The 15869-nt window shown below is 42.9% G+C and overlaps 1 protein-coding gene across 7 annotated transcripts in view; it reads right to left on the bottom strand.

Annotated features, from left to right (window-relative positions):
- The window catches only part of LOC122548881 (receptor-type tyrosine-protein phosphatase mu), a 903264-nt gene that overhangs the window by 588198 nt on the left and 299197 nt on the right, over positions 1 to 15869 (bottom strand). For all 7 annotated transcript variants that reach the window (XM_087986678.1, XM_087986679.1, XM_087986680.1 and 4 more), the window contains exon 4: positions 2525 to 2603. In XM_087986678.1, coding sequence (XP_087842804.1) covers positions 2525 to 2603 — 79 coding nt within the window. The remainder of the gene's footprint in view (positions 1 to 2524; positions 2604 to 15869) is intronic.

Below are 15869 nucleotides of genomic sequence, written 5' to 3'. Positions count from 1 at the left end.
AACGTGTTTCACAAATAGGAGAATGTGAATGCATGTCATAGTCTTCCAGTCATCAAAGCGTCAGTCAGAATATTATAGGAGGTAAACTAATCTCTCAGCTGAGAAATCCATCTCATATATATAATGAGGTGGTTAAATAGGAACAGGAGGACATCAGTACATCTCAGGTTACAAAAGCACTGAGTCCATTTTACTCATTAAAGTATGATGTAATACTCCCTGTTTGCTTGGAATCCTGACCAGGAGATGTGCAGGCTGTGGATTGGTATACTATCAGCAGTTTTAAAGAGTAGCTGCTTTACTACTAAGGTTAGGTTAGGTACCCAGCAAGTGAATCACTTCTCAGTAAATTCAGATCTATTAAAGTAGTTGCCACATACAATTAGCATGCTGCATACTTATTGACTGGCCTACGGTGAGCAAACCTAACTGAACTGATTGTGCTGAACCCCACAGGATGTGGTGAGGGTCAGGACCCCTCAAACCCCCGTGCAAAAAAGGCTCCAGTGATCCAACAAGGCAGCTTACCACCACCTGCTCAAGAGCAGAGTTCCCTCGAAGCCGCATGACCACTCCGTTCCTCCATTCAGCATGCCAACGCATTGTCCTCTGAATCTGGAAGTCGATGTCACACACAGACCTTGGAGTTCGGCGCACTGACAAGAAAATTAGGTGGAATTTTTGCTGAAGAGCCTCTGGTGACAAGCAATAAACGCTAGCCCAGCCAGTGACACCCACATCCCATGAATGAATAATAAAAACTATAAGAGAGCTTTTCCCATAATTCCCATTGACTCTAATTTACTAGGCCTCCTTAATGTCACACTCAGTCCAAAGTGACCTCAATGTCAAGGGAAGTCACTCTGGAATTTGGCTTTCGTCCACATTTTGACCAAGGCTATAACGAGGTCAGGAGCTGAGTGCCCCTTGGAGAACTCGAACTGAGCATCAGTGAGAAGGTTATTGTTGAGTAAGTGCCAGTTGATAGTGCTACCAATGTTACCTTCCATTACTTTGCTAATGATCAGGTGTGGACTACTGGATCATTAATTGGCTGGGTTGAATTTATGGCCAAAACATAACAGAGCAATTTTCCTTACTGCCTGGTGGATCGATGCCAGGACTGTAGCTGTACTTGAAAAGTTTGGCTAGAGGTGACAGCAGGTTTTGGAACATGAGCCTTCAGTACTACTGCTAAAACGGCGTCAGGGCCCATTGCCTATGCAGAATCCAATGCCTTCTGCTATTTCTTACTGTCATGTGGAGCAAATTGGCTGAAGACTGGAATCTGTGATGCTGGGGTCTCACAAGAAAAGAGATATAGCTTCTGAAATCGATCATTCACTCCACAGTTCTGGCTGAAGATCATCACAAAAGCTTCAGCCTTGCATTGATGTGCTGGGCTCCCCATGGTGAAGGATGGAGGACATTTGTGGAGCCTCCACCTCCTATGCTCCTACATGCCCCAAAGACAGAATTAGAAGGAGGCAAATCACATTTTCTCAGAGATAGTTAAATCTGGGAACCTGTTTCTTGGTTGCCCTCAATAAGAAAGGAATGAACTGTGACCTGAAAGAATCAACCACAAGCTAAAAGATGTTTGGGGAATTTCCTCCAATTCCCTCGGCTATAGGTTCACAGGGGCAGTGAACGCAGTAAGATTTATGTCTCATGTATCTAGATCTGTAACACAATGTTTGTTCTTAGAAGTTGGTGAAATATTTTGGTCATGTCGTGACCTTCTCCCTAAGGAATGTCTTACCAGGCAATCAGATTTTCTGTACGTGACCTAGACTTAATGTTCTACAAACTAATATAAAGACAATTTCTCAGCCACTTTCTTACTATATAACTGAAGATACTAACTGCTGAGCTCAGTTGTGAACTAAAAACTATCAGATCAGCAATGAGCTCAGTCTAACATTGCTACCTGTTGTGTTGTGCACTGTGTGTTTTCAGAGGGAAATGGGCAGAACAGATGGTAAGATTGATGCATTTATTTTAAACAAACCCTTGAGTCAAGTGCTTTCTGACTTGTACAGTGGAACGATTGGGTGGGCAGTGACCAAAGGCTGAATGAAACCAAGCTGTGTCAGGAAGTCCAAGACATCTTCTCAGGAGCACTAACAAACAGCAGCAACATGGCTCCAAACTGCTATACACCACACGAGAGTCAGAGCAGAGTGTGGAAAAGCACAGCAATCAGTAAACTGCAGATCTGGCTATCAGGAGAGGCAGGAGGGAGATGAAGTGAATTCCTGAGCAGGGTAGACAGACATGGCAGTAGAAATCAGTGTGCCTGCTCCAAGCTGTGTAATGATGTGAGCTTTTGGAATGTGTATATTTGAACAGATTCATTAGAGCCAGTTAAAACATGTTGTGTCCTCTTTCGGGCATAGAAGCAGTATCCCACGCATTTTTAAAAATAATAACTAGAGGGTGACCAAAACCTGATTTCCCCACAGGCAGACCTTCTATTTACCTGCTTTGGAATTGGATGGAATTGTTACTGCTTGTTACTTACTGCATGGGTGTCCCTGGATTTTCACTTCATCTATGGCAATGTACCCAGACTGGCCTGATGTCACGGCTTCGAATATAACCTAGAATAAAGAAAAACACATTCTCAATAAATCGCCATGAACCATATAACAGTAAACATCCAAGTGTATTCGCGTACATTCATGAAGCTGCTAAACCAAAGAGAATGATCAAATCCACAAACTCAGATTATTAAAGTCCCTACCATTATACTCTGGGTGTGAAACGTATATCTATCCTGATTTTTTTTAATGGGATATATCAAATCTGGAGATTTTCCCACCTTTCCATGCACTCATTAAACCTCCTGAAAAAAAGCTATAAACTGATGATTTCCAAGTCCTTTCCTTCCCTCGGGACAATACCACAGGCTCGTGACTTAAATAAGTATTTACAATCATCCCAATAACTTGATGGAGGGGTGCACCCTCTGGAATCCAAGTTGATTGATGTGTACTATATTGAAACGAAAAGATCATTCATTCAAATTAGTTAAAATGACAGGTACCTGCACACTGCCCTGAATATGTACAAACTTAAACTATTGAATCAGAATTGAAAACCACGTTTATGACACTCAGAGACACGTTTGCAACAGATTCAATCTTACCCATACTTTTGTCAGTTGCATTGGCAATTTTGTGATATTGCTGAAAAAAGTGCACAATTTGTTGAACCATTTCATATTGTACACATCAGGACGCTCGCAGGAAACACCAATGTGACGGAGAATGATATTGTTAACTGTTACATTGCAGGTGTCCCGGTGAGTACAATACAAGGGCTTTGACAGGATGTATCTCCTTTCAGAAGGAGAAAGTGAGGACTGCAGATGCTGGAGATCAAAGTCAAAACGTGTGGTCCTGGAAAAATACAGCAGGTCATATTCTTCGCCGCCGTTTCTCGCTGCATCTGCTCCCAGGAGGAACAATTCCATCATAGAACATCCCAGATGGCCTCTTTGTTCAAGGACCGGAATGTCCTATCCCGCATCGTCAACAATGCTCTCCAGCGCATCTCCTCCACTTCCCGCACCTCCGACCTGGAACCCCACTCCTCCAATCGCAACAAGGACAGAAAGCCCTGGTCCTCACCTTTCACCCCACCAACCTTCGGATACAACGCATCATACTCTGCCATTTCCACCGCCCACAAACAGAGATACATTTCCCTCTCCATCCCTATCTGCCTTCCGCAGAGACCATTCCCTCTGCAACTCCCTTGTTAGGTCCACATTGCCCAACCAACCCACCCGGCACTTTCCCTTGCTACTGCAAGAGGTGTAAAACCCACACCCACACCTCCCCAATCACCTCCATCCAAGGCCCAAAAGGATCCTTCCACATCCACCAGAGAGTTACCTGTACTTCCACAAACGTCATCTACTGTGTCCGTTGCTCTGGATGTGGTCTCCTCTACACTGGGGAGACAGGATGCCAACTTGCTGAACATTTCACAGAACATGTCTGGAACACATGCGCTGAACAACCCCACCAACCTGTGGCTGAACACTTCAACTGCCCCTCCCGCTACGCCAAGGACATGCAAGTCGTGGGCCTCCTCCACTGTCAACTTCTAGCCACTGACGACTGGACCTCATCTTCTGCATTGGGACCCTCCAACCACATGGGATCAATGTCAATTTCATTAGTTTCCTGATCTCCCCTCCCCCGACCTTATCCCACATCCAACCGTCTAACCCAGCACCGCCCTCATGACCTGTCCTACCAGTGCATCTTCCTTCTGACCTGTCTGTTGTACCCTCCTTTCAGGCCTATCATCATCACCCCAACCTCCAACTACCTATCATCTTCCCAGCTAACTCCCCCCCAGCCCCACCTCCTGGCCATTTATCTCTCAGCCCTCTTTGGTTGTCCCCTCCCCCCCCCGCCCGCTCCCATTCCTGATGAAGAGCTTATGCCAGAAACGTCGACTCTCCTGTTCCTTGGGTGCTGGCTGACCTGCTGTGCTTTTCGACACCACACGTTTTCAGTCTGTATCTCTTTTCAGCAGTTCTCACTTTCTATATTACCAATGAGAATTATGTGATTGAATGAAACAACTAATAGATACCTGCTCACATGTTGCCTTGTCAGTCTTATTTCTGACTCTCAGGAAGAGAGCTTTCAACATGTAAAATGACCAGGATTCCCCTCTGTGATCAACATACTGTGGCTCCTCAGCAAACAGGGCATGTACAACATCACAACCAACAGCTGCATCTCTCTAGTAAGTAGACAACTATCTGAGGAGAAAGTGAGGTCTGCAGATGCTGGAGATCAGAGTTGAAAATGTGTTGCTGGAAAAGCGCAGCAGGTCAGGCAGCATCCAGGGAGCAGGAGAATCGACGTTTCGGGCATAAGCCCTTTTTCAGGCTCCAGGGAACAGGAGAATCGACGTTTCGGGCATAAGCCCTTCTTCAGGACAACTATCTGAGGCTCATCCAAGCAGCAGAATACTTGTGTGTCCCAGAGGTCACCTCACCCTAAACTCAACGCGACATAAATCTGGGTTTATGCCATGGCATCAAATAGGGGCTTCAACACAAAAGAAATCGGAATGGAGTTAAAAACTAACTACTGGTTTACTAATGCCTATTCTACACTATTGCACAAGGTCAAACTTACTTGCAATACCTTTGTACAGGATGTGAAATGAGAAAAAAATCACTGACAGCAAATGCAACCTTACTGAAAACATTTATTTTTTTAATCATGAAGTAATTTTCACCATCACTGCCTTTGCAATAATTTGAGCTATCCAGCCATTGTAAAACACATTCTGTTTCAAGGGGAGGTGATGGTGTAGTGGTAATGTCACCAGACCAGCAATCAAGAGCCCCAAACTAATCTTCTGAGGTCATGTGTTTGAATTGCACACGGGGAAATTTAAATTCAACAAAAATCTGCAGTTAAAATTTTAGCTTATTGTTGACCATGTAAAAATGATGAGACCTGTCATCAACAGTGCTATCAAGCAGCACCTGCTCAGTGAGGCCCACTTTGGGTTCCGCCAGAACCACTCAGCTCCCGACCTCATTACAGCCTTGGTTCAAACCTGGACAGAAGAGCTGAATTTCAGAGGGGAGGTGAGAGTGACAGCCCTTGACATCTCAAGGCTGCATTCGACCAAGTGTGGCATCAAGGAGAAAATGGGAATCAACCGGAATCAGGGGGCAAACACTCAGCTGGTTGGTTTCATACCTGGCACATAGGAAGATGGTCATGGTTGTTTAAGGTCAGTCATCTCAGCTTCAAGATAATTCTGCAGAAGATGCAGCAAGATTTGGTTTATATCCAGGCTTGGGCTGAAAAGTGACAAGTAACATTTGCATCTCACAAATGTCAGGCAACAACCATTTCCAAAAAGAGACAATCTAACCACCCCTTGATACTCAAAGGCATCATTAATACTGAATTCCTCAGTATCACTATCCTGGGGTTACAATTTAACAGAACTGGACTCAAAATATTATAAACACAGTCACTACAAGAGCAGGTCAGCAGTTAGGAAACTTGCAACGAATAACTCACCTCCTGATTTCTCAAAGGCTGTCCACCATCTGCAAGGCACAAGTCAGGTGTATGATGGAATACTCCCCATTTGCCTTGATTAGTGCAACTCGATCAACATTCAAGAAGCTTGACACCATCCAGGACAATGTAGCTCACCTGTTTAACACCACATTCACCTTTAGTCCTTTCACTACTGACGCTCAGTAGCAACAGTCTGCACAATCGACAAGATGTGCTGCAGGAATTCACCAACTATCCCCAGGCAGCACCTTTCAAACCCATGACCACTTCCATCTAAAAGTTCAAGGGCAGCAGATACATGGGAACATCACCACCTGCAAGTTCCCCTCCACACCACTCACCATCCTGACTTGGAAATGTAACACCATTCCTTCACTAGCACTGGGTCAAAATCCTGGACATTGTGGGTCTGTCTACAGCAATTCAAGAAGACAGCTCATCATCACAAGGGTAAAGAAATGGGTAATAAATGCTGGCCCGACTAATGACACCACATTCAACACATAATGGATCAACAATCATTTCAACAAATGTGAAAAGAGCAATTTAGGGATGGGCAATACTTGCTGGTTTAGCGAGTAACTCATGTGGCTCATCAACAATTTTTAAAAAAAATTATCCCATACAAGGTGAAAAATATTCCACATTAATCTAAATGCAATTTGCAAACTATTTAATAGTGCAATTACATTGAGGTTACAGCACATTTTCACATATTCTGAAAAGAATTGTTGCCTGGAAATGCTAACTCCATTTCTTTCTCTCTACAGATGCTACTTATATGCTGTGTATTTCAAGTATTTGCTGCTTTGATTGTCATATGTGAATATTGACAGTGGACTGTAGTAATGATGATACTGTATCATGCATTGTGAGAATAGATTAATATCCATCTGTGCATCATTTCAAGAACTGTTGCATTCAGGGTGAGGTGCCTCCCTCTTCCCCAGACCGCTCTACATTGGGGAGACAGGACATCAACTTACGGAATGTTTCAGGGAACATCTCCAGGACACACGCACCAATCAACCCCACCATCCACTTCAACTCCCCCTCCCACTCCATCAAAGACATGCAAGTCCTGCGGCTCCTCCACCACCAAATCCAACCACCAGACACCTGGAGGAGGAACGCCTCATCTTCCTCCTTGGGTTCCTCCAACCACATGGCATCAACGTCAACTTCACTAGTTTCCTCATCTCCCCTCCCCCCCATCTCATTCCAGATCCAAGCCTCCAACTCGGCACTACCTTCTTGAACTATCCTACCTGTCCATCTTCCTTCCCACCTATCTGCCCATCCTCCCCACCGACCTACCACCATCACCACCAACCTGTATTTACCACCCAGCCCCCTTCCCCACACACCCCCAGCCCCCGACATTGCTGATGAAGGGCTTATGCCTGAAATATTGACTCTCCTGCCCCTCGGACGCTGCCTGACCTGCTGTATTTTTCCAGTACCACACTTTTCGACTCTGACCTCCCGCATCTGTAATCCTCACTTTCTCCATGAAGTGTGAGAGACAGTGGGCATTTAGCTTCGGTGTGTGTAAAATTGACATTGGATGAACTGATGAAGAAATAATGCATTGCCAAGGTGAATGGCGAGGATTAATCCATCTGTTCAGAGAAAGGACTTGGAGGTGCCAGTGGTGGACTGGGATAGACAAAGTATAAAATCACACAACACCAAGTTATCATCCAACAGGTTTATTTGGAAGCACTTGCTTCCGGAGCGCCGCTTCCTCCGAGACAGCTCAGTAACATTAAAGTGACCATCATGACTGGGCAGCAGTAACTGAAAGGGAAGAAATGCCTAGACAATGGGCCTGGTACCGATAGTATTTTTGGGGGATGCAGACTCAATGGGCCAAAGGGCCTCTTCTGTACTGGATGATGCTATGATTTTATGAAATCGATCCAATGGCGGTGAACTTGACAGCAGTTTTCAGTTGCTGAAGCATTGTTTGCAGCAAGGAGCAAGAGTTGCAGAAGCCTTCAAGGTTGAACGCACTTAACATGACCGTGTGATGGTGGTGGGGCGAGGGGGCCAGATTTATAAAGGTTAGACCTGCTCCCAGCTTTCACTGATTCCAGCTAAGGGTCACTTTAAATTCACTTCGAACCATCTGCCTCTTGACCTGTACTGTCCAAGGCTTGTGACTGTGCTAGCAAAACCAGATGAAGATGAAAGTATGTCGGAGTCTGAACTATAAATATGCAAGTCAGTCGTTGCAAGGTGAAAATGAAAAAAAAAACCAAAATGTCAAAAGGTAAATGTTGCCATTCAGTGAGTGGCGTGCATCGGAATGCACTCTCTGAGAGTGCAGTGCCAACTGAATGCAATGTATTTCAAAAAAGAATTGGATAAAAATCTGAAGGAGAAAAAGAAATTGCAGGGCCATGGAGAGAAGGCGTAGGATTGGCTGAGTTGCCCTTATCGAGGGCTAGTATGGACACAAGGGCTAAAAAGGCTTCCTTCCGCTCTGCAACCATTCTGTGACCGTACAATTGATTCATTTTTCACTTAATTGGTTCACTCTTTGTGAATTACAGACCAACCACAGAAACAAATTTTTACAACTTCCAAATGCCTGTCTATTACTAAAACTTCCTTTCCTTTCTGCTAGGTCATTTAAATTGAGGCTTTCACCCTCAGGTTCAGTCATTAGTCTATTTTCTTTGGTTGCAACTCTAATTCGGCAGTATGTAAATTGGCCCCGTGGTATTGGGCATTAAAAATAAATAAGTCAAAACAAGAGAGGGCTCGGAGATCTTCGAAGGGCTGTTTAAGAAGCCGACGTTGCCACAAACTAAACGGCTAATGGAAGGAGATTAGCATTTTGAACCTGGTATTTGATAGAGCAATCCACCGAGACTGGTGCAGCTGATAAAGGACTTAGAGCAAATGAGCCAGCGGCCTCCTTTCTTATCTCTATGGCTCAGCAGCAAGTCGCTGATATTAAATGGAATTCTAGTCTGTCTATATCGGACTGCATAATTCCGATTTCTCCATTTTATTACCTTAGTATGGGACATAACTTCAGATGATAGTATGGCACCTGTTAAAGAGGAAATCTTAGCTTTAGGCATTCAGTTTAATTAACCCGCAGGTTGCCCCTGCGTTGCAATTAACAATTGCATTCTACAAAACTGGACTCTGTATAAAATCTCACTTTAAGTTCAAGGAAATTGCTAAGTTTGAAGCAAAAGCAAGAGTATTGAATCACTGCAGCTGACATTCTCTTGAATGACTCAACATATGGAAATAGGACAGACGGGCCTACAAGCAATTGTCATTCATCCTAGCAGTGCTAAAAGGAGTAAATTGCCAATGCACCACATGTTATCCTCCTACAAAATCCTCTGTGAAGATCCTGATGACTCACACTGGAGAGCGTCAGGAGAGATGCTATTTCTGAATCTTTAGCTTCTTGACCATCTCATTCCTTCCAAGGGTCTCATGTTGCCGTCTTTCCTTCCCAGTACACATCACACACTTGGATAGACCTGAGATGCAGGACCTTGATTTATAATTTAAAACTGAAAAAAACTGCAGATGCTGTGAATCAGGGACAAAAACAGAAATTGCTGTAAAAGCTCAGCAGGTCTGACAGCGGCTTTGGACAGAAATCAGAGGTAACGTTTCAGGTCGAGTGATCCTTCCTCAGAAATGTTAACTCTGATTTCTCTCCATAGGTGCTGCCAGACCTGCTGAGCTTTTCCAGCAATTTCTGTTTTTGTCCCTGATTTACACCCGTTTCTTTGCCTTCCCTGGCATTTATTGCCCATCCCTAATTGCCCAGTTACGAGTCAACCACATTGCTGCAGCCACATGTCGGCCAGACCAAGTAAGGATGGCAGCTTCCTTCCCTGAGGGACATTAGTGAACCAGACGGGTTTTTCTGACGATCAACAGTGATTTCATGGTCATCATTAGATCCTTAATTCAAGAGTTTTAAAAAATATATTGAATTCAAAATCCACCATCTGAAACGCCGGTATTTGAAGTCACGCCCCCAGAACATTAGCTTATTAATAGCTTATTAATCCTCCTGCTGTGTGCGATGAAGGGCTAGGCAGAGGCCTCACTGAATATAGCTTTGGGTGTAGTTGCAAAGCAGCCTGGGCAGATGAGAATGCAAGTAAATGTTCAGGGCCCTAACCTCCATTGGGACAAAGTTAAAAGTCAACATCCTCACTGCCCCCTCAGGTACAGCTCAAGAAGGTTAAAGGTTTAATCCTTGGGGCTTACTAATTTATATTACCTCCACTGGAGCAGTTTAGATTTCTTACAGTGTGGAAACAGGCCCTTCGGCCCAACAAGTCCACACTAACCCTCCGAAGAGTAACCCACCCAGACCCATTTCCCTCTAACTAAAGTACCTAACACTATGGGCAATTTAGCATGGCCAATTCACCTAACCGGCACATCTTTGGACTGTGGGAGGAAACCAGAGCACCCAGAGGAAACCCACACAGACATGGGGAGAACGTGCAAACTCCACACAGACAGTCACCCGAGGCTGGAATCGAACCTGGGACCCCAGTGCTGTGAGGCAGCAGTGCTATCCACTGAGCCACCATGTGTCCCCTGAGCTTGGGAGGGGAAGAAATTTGTGTATGTGCTTTTTTTCTCATCCTATCCAAATTCCACCAGCATGCCAGAAATGCAGATGTTAATGTACATGAGCTTCGGATAGGATCAGACTTGGCTATCATGCCCCCTGCAGCCAAGTAGATGGAATCAGTAGCCACAAAATGTATCAATGCTTCCAGGGGAGGAAGGGAGACAACCGGCAAGGAGATTAAATACCTTACAAAATAATAAGAAGAGTTTAATCGGTATGCTTTTTGATTAGCTACCAACAATTTCCATTATAATGACTAGGAACCATACTGTGATTGGTAATTACCATGGAAAAGCAAAGGAATCCAATCAGAACATGTTCAAATACGCAAATTGAAATGTCAAAAAATAGTATTGTTCAAAGATCTGTTCAAAAGCTGTCTGCTGATTGGTGTGAGATTCTGTCTTCAATTTGCCTACATTTTCACCCTGAAAAACTGTCTCCTGACCAAAAAGCAGAAGACAGGAATACAGATTAGAATATAACACTTGATGCTGTTGTGCAGATATGAACACACTTCATAATTCTATCCTCGCATGTCATAGGAGTGGATGTTGGATGTACGTACGTAAACACACACACACACAAAACATTAATTACTGCTGAAGAAATATTAACCTCAGCCAAAGATGGACTTCCTCAACTGAGTATTAAATAATTATACTCTTAACAATAACCACTGAGCATGTGCGTAAGGAGTGTTATCATTGTGCTATAAGATCACATTACACTGAAACCTGAGCCTGTGGATTTCCAGAAGTTGTCCTCTCTCCCAGCATCCCCTGTGAGGACTGTTTAATGAAGCATATTTATTTTCAATCTGATCAGTGTAGACCTCATCTTCCTACAGAAATAAGCTGGTCTTCCAGTCTACAAAGGCATTGATGACCAAGTCATAAAATCATAGAGAAGTACAGCACGGAAACAGACGCTTCAGTCCAACTCATCAATGCCAACCAAATATCCTAAATTAATCTATGCCCATTTGCCAGCATTTGGCCCATATCCCTCTAAACTCTTCCTATTCATATACCCATTCAGATGTCTTTAAAATATTGTAATTTACCAGCCTCCACCACTTCCTCTGGCAGCTCATTCCACACATGCACCACCCACTACATAAAAACGTTGCCCCTTAGGTCCCTTTTAAATCATTCCCCTCTCACCCTAAACCTATGCCTTCTAGTTCTGAACTCCCCTACCCTGGTGTAAAGACCTTTGCTATTTACACTATCCATGCCCCTCATGATTTTAGAAACTTATATGAGGTCACCCCTCAGCTTCTGACACTCCAGGTAAAATTGACCCAGCCTATTAAGCCTCTCCTAGAGCTCAAACCCTTCAACCCTGACAACATCCTTGTAAATCTTTTCTGAACCCTTTCAAGTTTCACAACATCTTTCCGATAGCGGGGAGACCAGAATTGAACACAGTATTCCAATAGTGGCCTAACCAATGTTCTGTACTGCCACAATATGAGATCAATGCATTGACCAATAAAGACCAATAAGTCCTAATAAACACCTTCTTCACAATCCTGTCTACCTGCAACTCCATTTCTGTTGTAAACTTGTACATTCCTGATCTTCCCATATAGTAGTGATGGTCAAGAAGGCACAACAATATCTCTTCTTCCTTCGGTGGCTCAGGAAATTTGGTTTGTCCAAAAGGACCCTCACCAACTTCGACAGATGCATAATTGAAAGCATACTGTCCAGGTGCATAACAACCTGGTAAGACCAGCATGGGAGCTAACCTTCCATCCATGAACTGCAGTTACACAGCTCACTGATTTGGAAAGGCTGCCAACATTATCAAAGACCCCAGTAATGGTCTCCTACAACACACAACACCTTGTATCAGGCAGAAGATCCAGAAGCCTGAACACATGCACCAGTAGGTTCAGGGACAGCTTCTTCCCGGCCATTATTAGACAATTGAATGGATTCTCTACCCTCAAATAATGCTGATCTTGCTAAATCTCTCTTGTACACCCTGTGGAATGTTACCTGTATGTCTCTGTCTATATATTTTGTTCTGTACTTCCTTGCTTACAATGATCTGCCTGTACTGCTTGTAAACAAAGCTTCTCACTGTATTTCGGTACAAGTGACAATCAATCAATTACTCAATCAATATGTTGATGCACTCACCAAAGTATGGAGCAGCTGTGAGAATGGGTCAATGAGGAAAGCCCACAGTCTAAGGCCTTCCTACATTGAGAAGCTGAAATCGTGTATAACTGTTGGGCTGTATGTAGCACAGAATACTTGACATAAATATAGATTGTAAATAATACCTGTATTGGCAAGTGTAGTGTGGTACCCCATATAAGAGGAGAAACAGATCTGTACTCCATCTCAAGTAATGTAAAATTTGAAGTCTTATTACATATTTAGAAATGTTATGAATGAAATATATTTTTGAGACATGCAAACACCCACTCACAGAGAAATCTTTAGAAGATTTAGAATTCCTCCCACCATACAGCACTGTTGAAAAAGGTTCTGAAGGGGTTAATGCTCATATTACATTGGCTCCACCCATTCTACTGATGTCACTGGTGCACCCATTATCAATGTAGCTACTTCCTTTAATAACTGTTGTGTTGCATTCCAGGATATAATAGGAAGTACTGGTAATAATCTTACAAGAATTTTTAGAATCTGGTAAAGCTACAGATGATTGGAAATCTGTCAATGTAACATCTTTAAAAAGTCAAGGAGACAAAAATAGATAACTGTCGCCCAGTTAATTTAACGGCTCCTGTTGAGGAAAATGTTAGAATTTATTATAAAGGATGTAATAGTAGAGCAGTTAGAAATGCATAACAAGATCAAGCAGAGTCATTGTGTCTTTATGAAGGGATCAGGCCTGATAAGTGCACTAGAATTCTTTCAAGAAATAACAACCAGAATAGATTAACATGAAAGTAGTGGATGTAGTTTTTGGATTTTCAGAAGGTGTTTGGCAAGGTGTCACACATTAGGCTGCCTCATAAGTTGAGAGCACATGATGTTGTAGGTAGTATTAGCACGAATAGAAGATTGGCTTTAAAATAGAAGACAGAGAGTTGGGAAATGGTGGAGGTAGGGGAAACATTTTTAGGGTTGCAGTGTATAACTAGCCGTGTGCCACAGGGATCGGTGAACATTAGAACAGGAGTAGGACATTCATTCGCTTATGCCTTTTCCACCATTCAATTAGATCTGTGACCTGACTCCAAATACTTGCCTTTGTCTCAAATCCCTTCATACCTTTGCTTCACAAAAATGTATCCATCTCAGATTTAAAACTAACCAGAACCGACTGCCACTTGTGGAAAAGACTTCAAAACACCTACCAGCTTGTGTGTATAGAAGTTCTTCCTAACATCTCTCCTGAATGGTCTGGCCCTAATTCTCAGGCCATGACACCTTGTCCCAGAATTCCCAATCAGTGGAAATAGTTTATCTTTACCTAGTTATTACTAGTTCATGTCTCGGTTATGAAGTTTTCCAAGGTTCTTTTTCCACCTTCCAGTATCTTCTCACTCTTTAACCTTGTGATCAATGTCTTCTGAGATTGTGTTGTGCTTTCACATTCTTCCCTGTTTCTGAATTTTTTTAATTCTCTCAAACCTGTCCAAGATGCTGCCCTGCCTTAAGAGTCTCTCCTTTGCATCCATGTTCCTTGGGCTCCATTTTAGCTTCCGATCCTTAGAGGGTTGTTTCCTGCGTGCCATGGTGCCTTATCTTGCACTTTAAGCCGACAGTGCTACCTGTGCATTGTGATTCTGACCTGGACTATTTCTGGGATGTGGGTGACACACGTACACTATCCCTGAGGCTACTTACTTCTTATGCCTACGTAAGGCTGTTCAACTCCATATGTATTGGAACATTCCCTTTTCTTTTAACTGTTGCACATCATAGGTTATCAAGTTGTAACTCTCAAGTGTAGAATCAAAGACCTCTCTCTTCAATGTTCACTCAAGACTGGTGTCTACTCTCCCATAAATGTCTGAATATTGTAATTATACACTTCAATATCATTTATGTGAATCTCATATCCCACAATTATTGCATTACAACATACACTTCTTAAGGGGATTGATAGTGCAGATGCCACAATGAAGTTTCTCCTAGTATATGGTCCCACAATTTCAGAACAAGGTGTAAGCAAGTTGAAATCAAGATGAGGAGAAGTTTCTTCACTCAGTGAGTCCGTGTACCTTTGGAATTCTGCAGCTGGAAACACGGGATGTCCTGTTTCAATATTTTCAAGATAGATTTTGGACAGAAATTGGATCAAGGGATGTGAAGGTAACACAGGAAGGCGTGACTTAGTGGATCAGCTATGATTGTATTGAATGTCCAAGCACAGTCAAGAACTCATTTGGTCTATTCTGCTTCTATTTGATGTTATTTTATGTTCCAAAAATGCCATGTTGGGGAAGCCATCAAAAGGTACTCATAAAGCCATCACAAACAAAATGACCAGATACCTCAGTAGGTAAATACATTGTCCAGTGTCTTTCTGAGCTGAATAATTGGCCTATGTAACTTGAAACTAGAATAAGGAAAAATATCCCAATTGAACTTTGGTTATGGCTGGAAGGTTTGTTGTTCGAGTTGAAATGAAGCTCTTTGTTGCAAGATAACAGGTCAGCATTACATTTTCAGGAAGTTCTGTAGGGTGATTAATAACCAGAATGTACATCAGAATCAGGAAGCATCTTTAAAATAGGAAGAGACAGAATCTGAAAAAAGGTCAAAATATATGAAAACTGCAATTCTAACATGCCAATTCATTACAGACAACAATCTAACTTCTGAATTGTCAGACAAATGCTTCATTCAGCTTTGTCCCATCACCTGATTTAATTTGTTTACAGCCTTTTGATGCACAATCCCCATGTGGTACCAAAAGCAACTTCCATCAACACAGCACGCTATTGTAGCAACCCACAGCAGAAGTCTAATCAAATAAAACCAAACATAAGCCGAGAAAGGAGAGATTAGGACAGTCAAAGAGTCTGTGTTTTATGATTCTAAGATTCTCTGAGAGTAAGTTAGGTTTCTAAAGGGGGAAAAAGTGAGATTCAGGGAGAACACCATGTTGAGATCATTGGCTTCAAATGTGAGGGATGTGAGTGAGAGAACTATAATGATTCAGAA

The sequence above is a fragment of the Chiloscyllium plagiosum genome, unplaced genomic scaffold (genome assembly GCF_037043375.1).
Source record: "Chiloscyllium plagiosum isolate Xiang-an unplaced genomic scaffold, Cpla_swu_hap1 HiC_scaffold_4, whole genome shotgun sequence".
Lineage (NCBI taxonomy): Eukaryota > Metazoa > Chordata > Chondrichthyes > Orectolobiformes > Hemiscylliidae > Chiloscyllium > Chiloscyllium plagiosum.
Note: the sequence above shows the minus strand (reverse complement) of the source record. Positions and strands in the feature narration are given on the sequence as shown.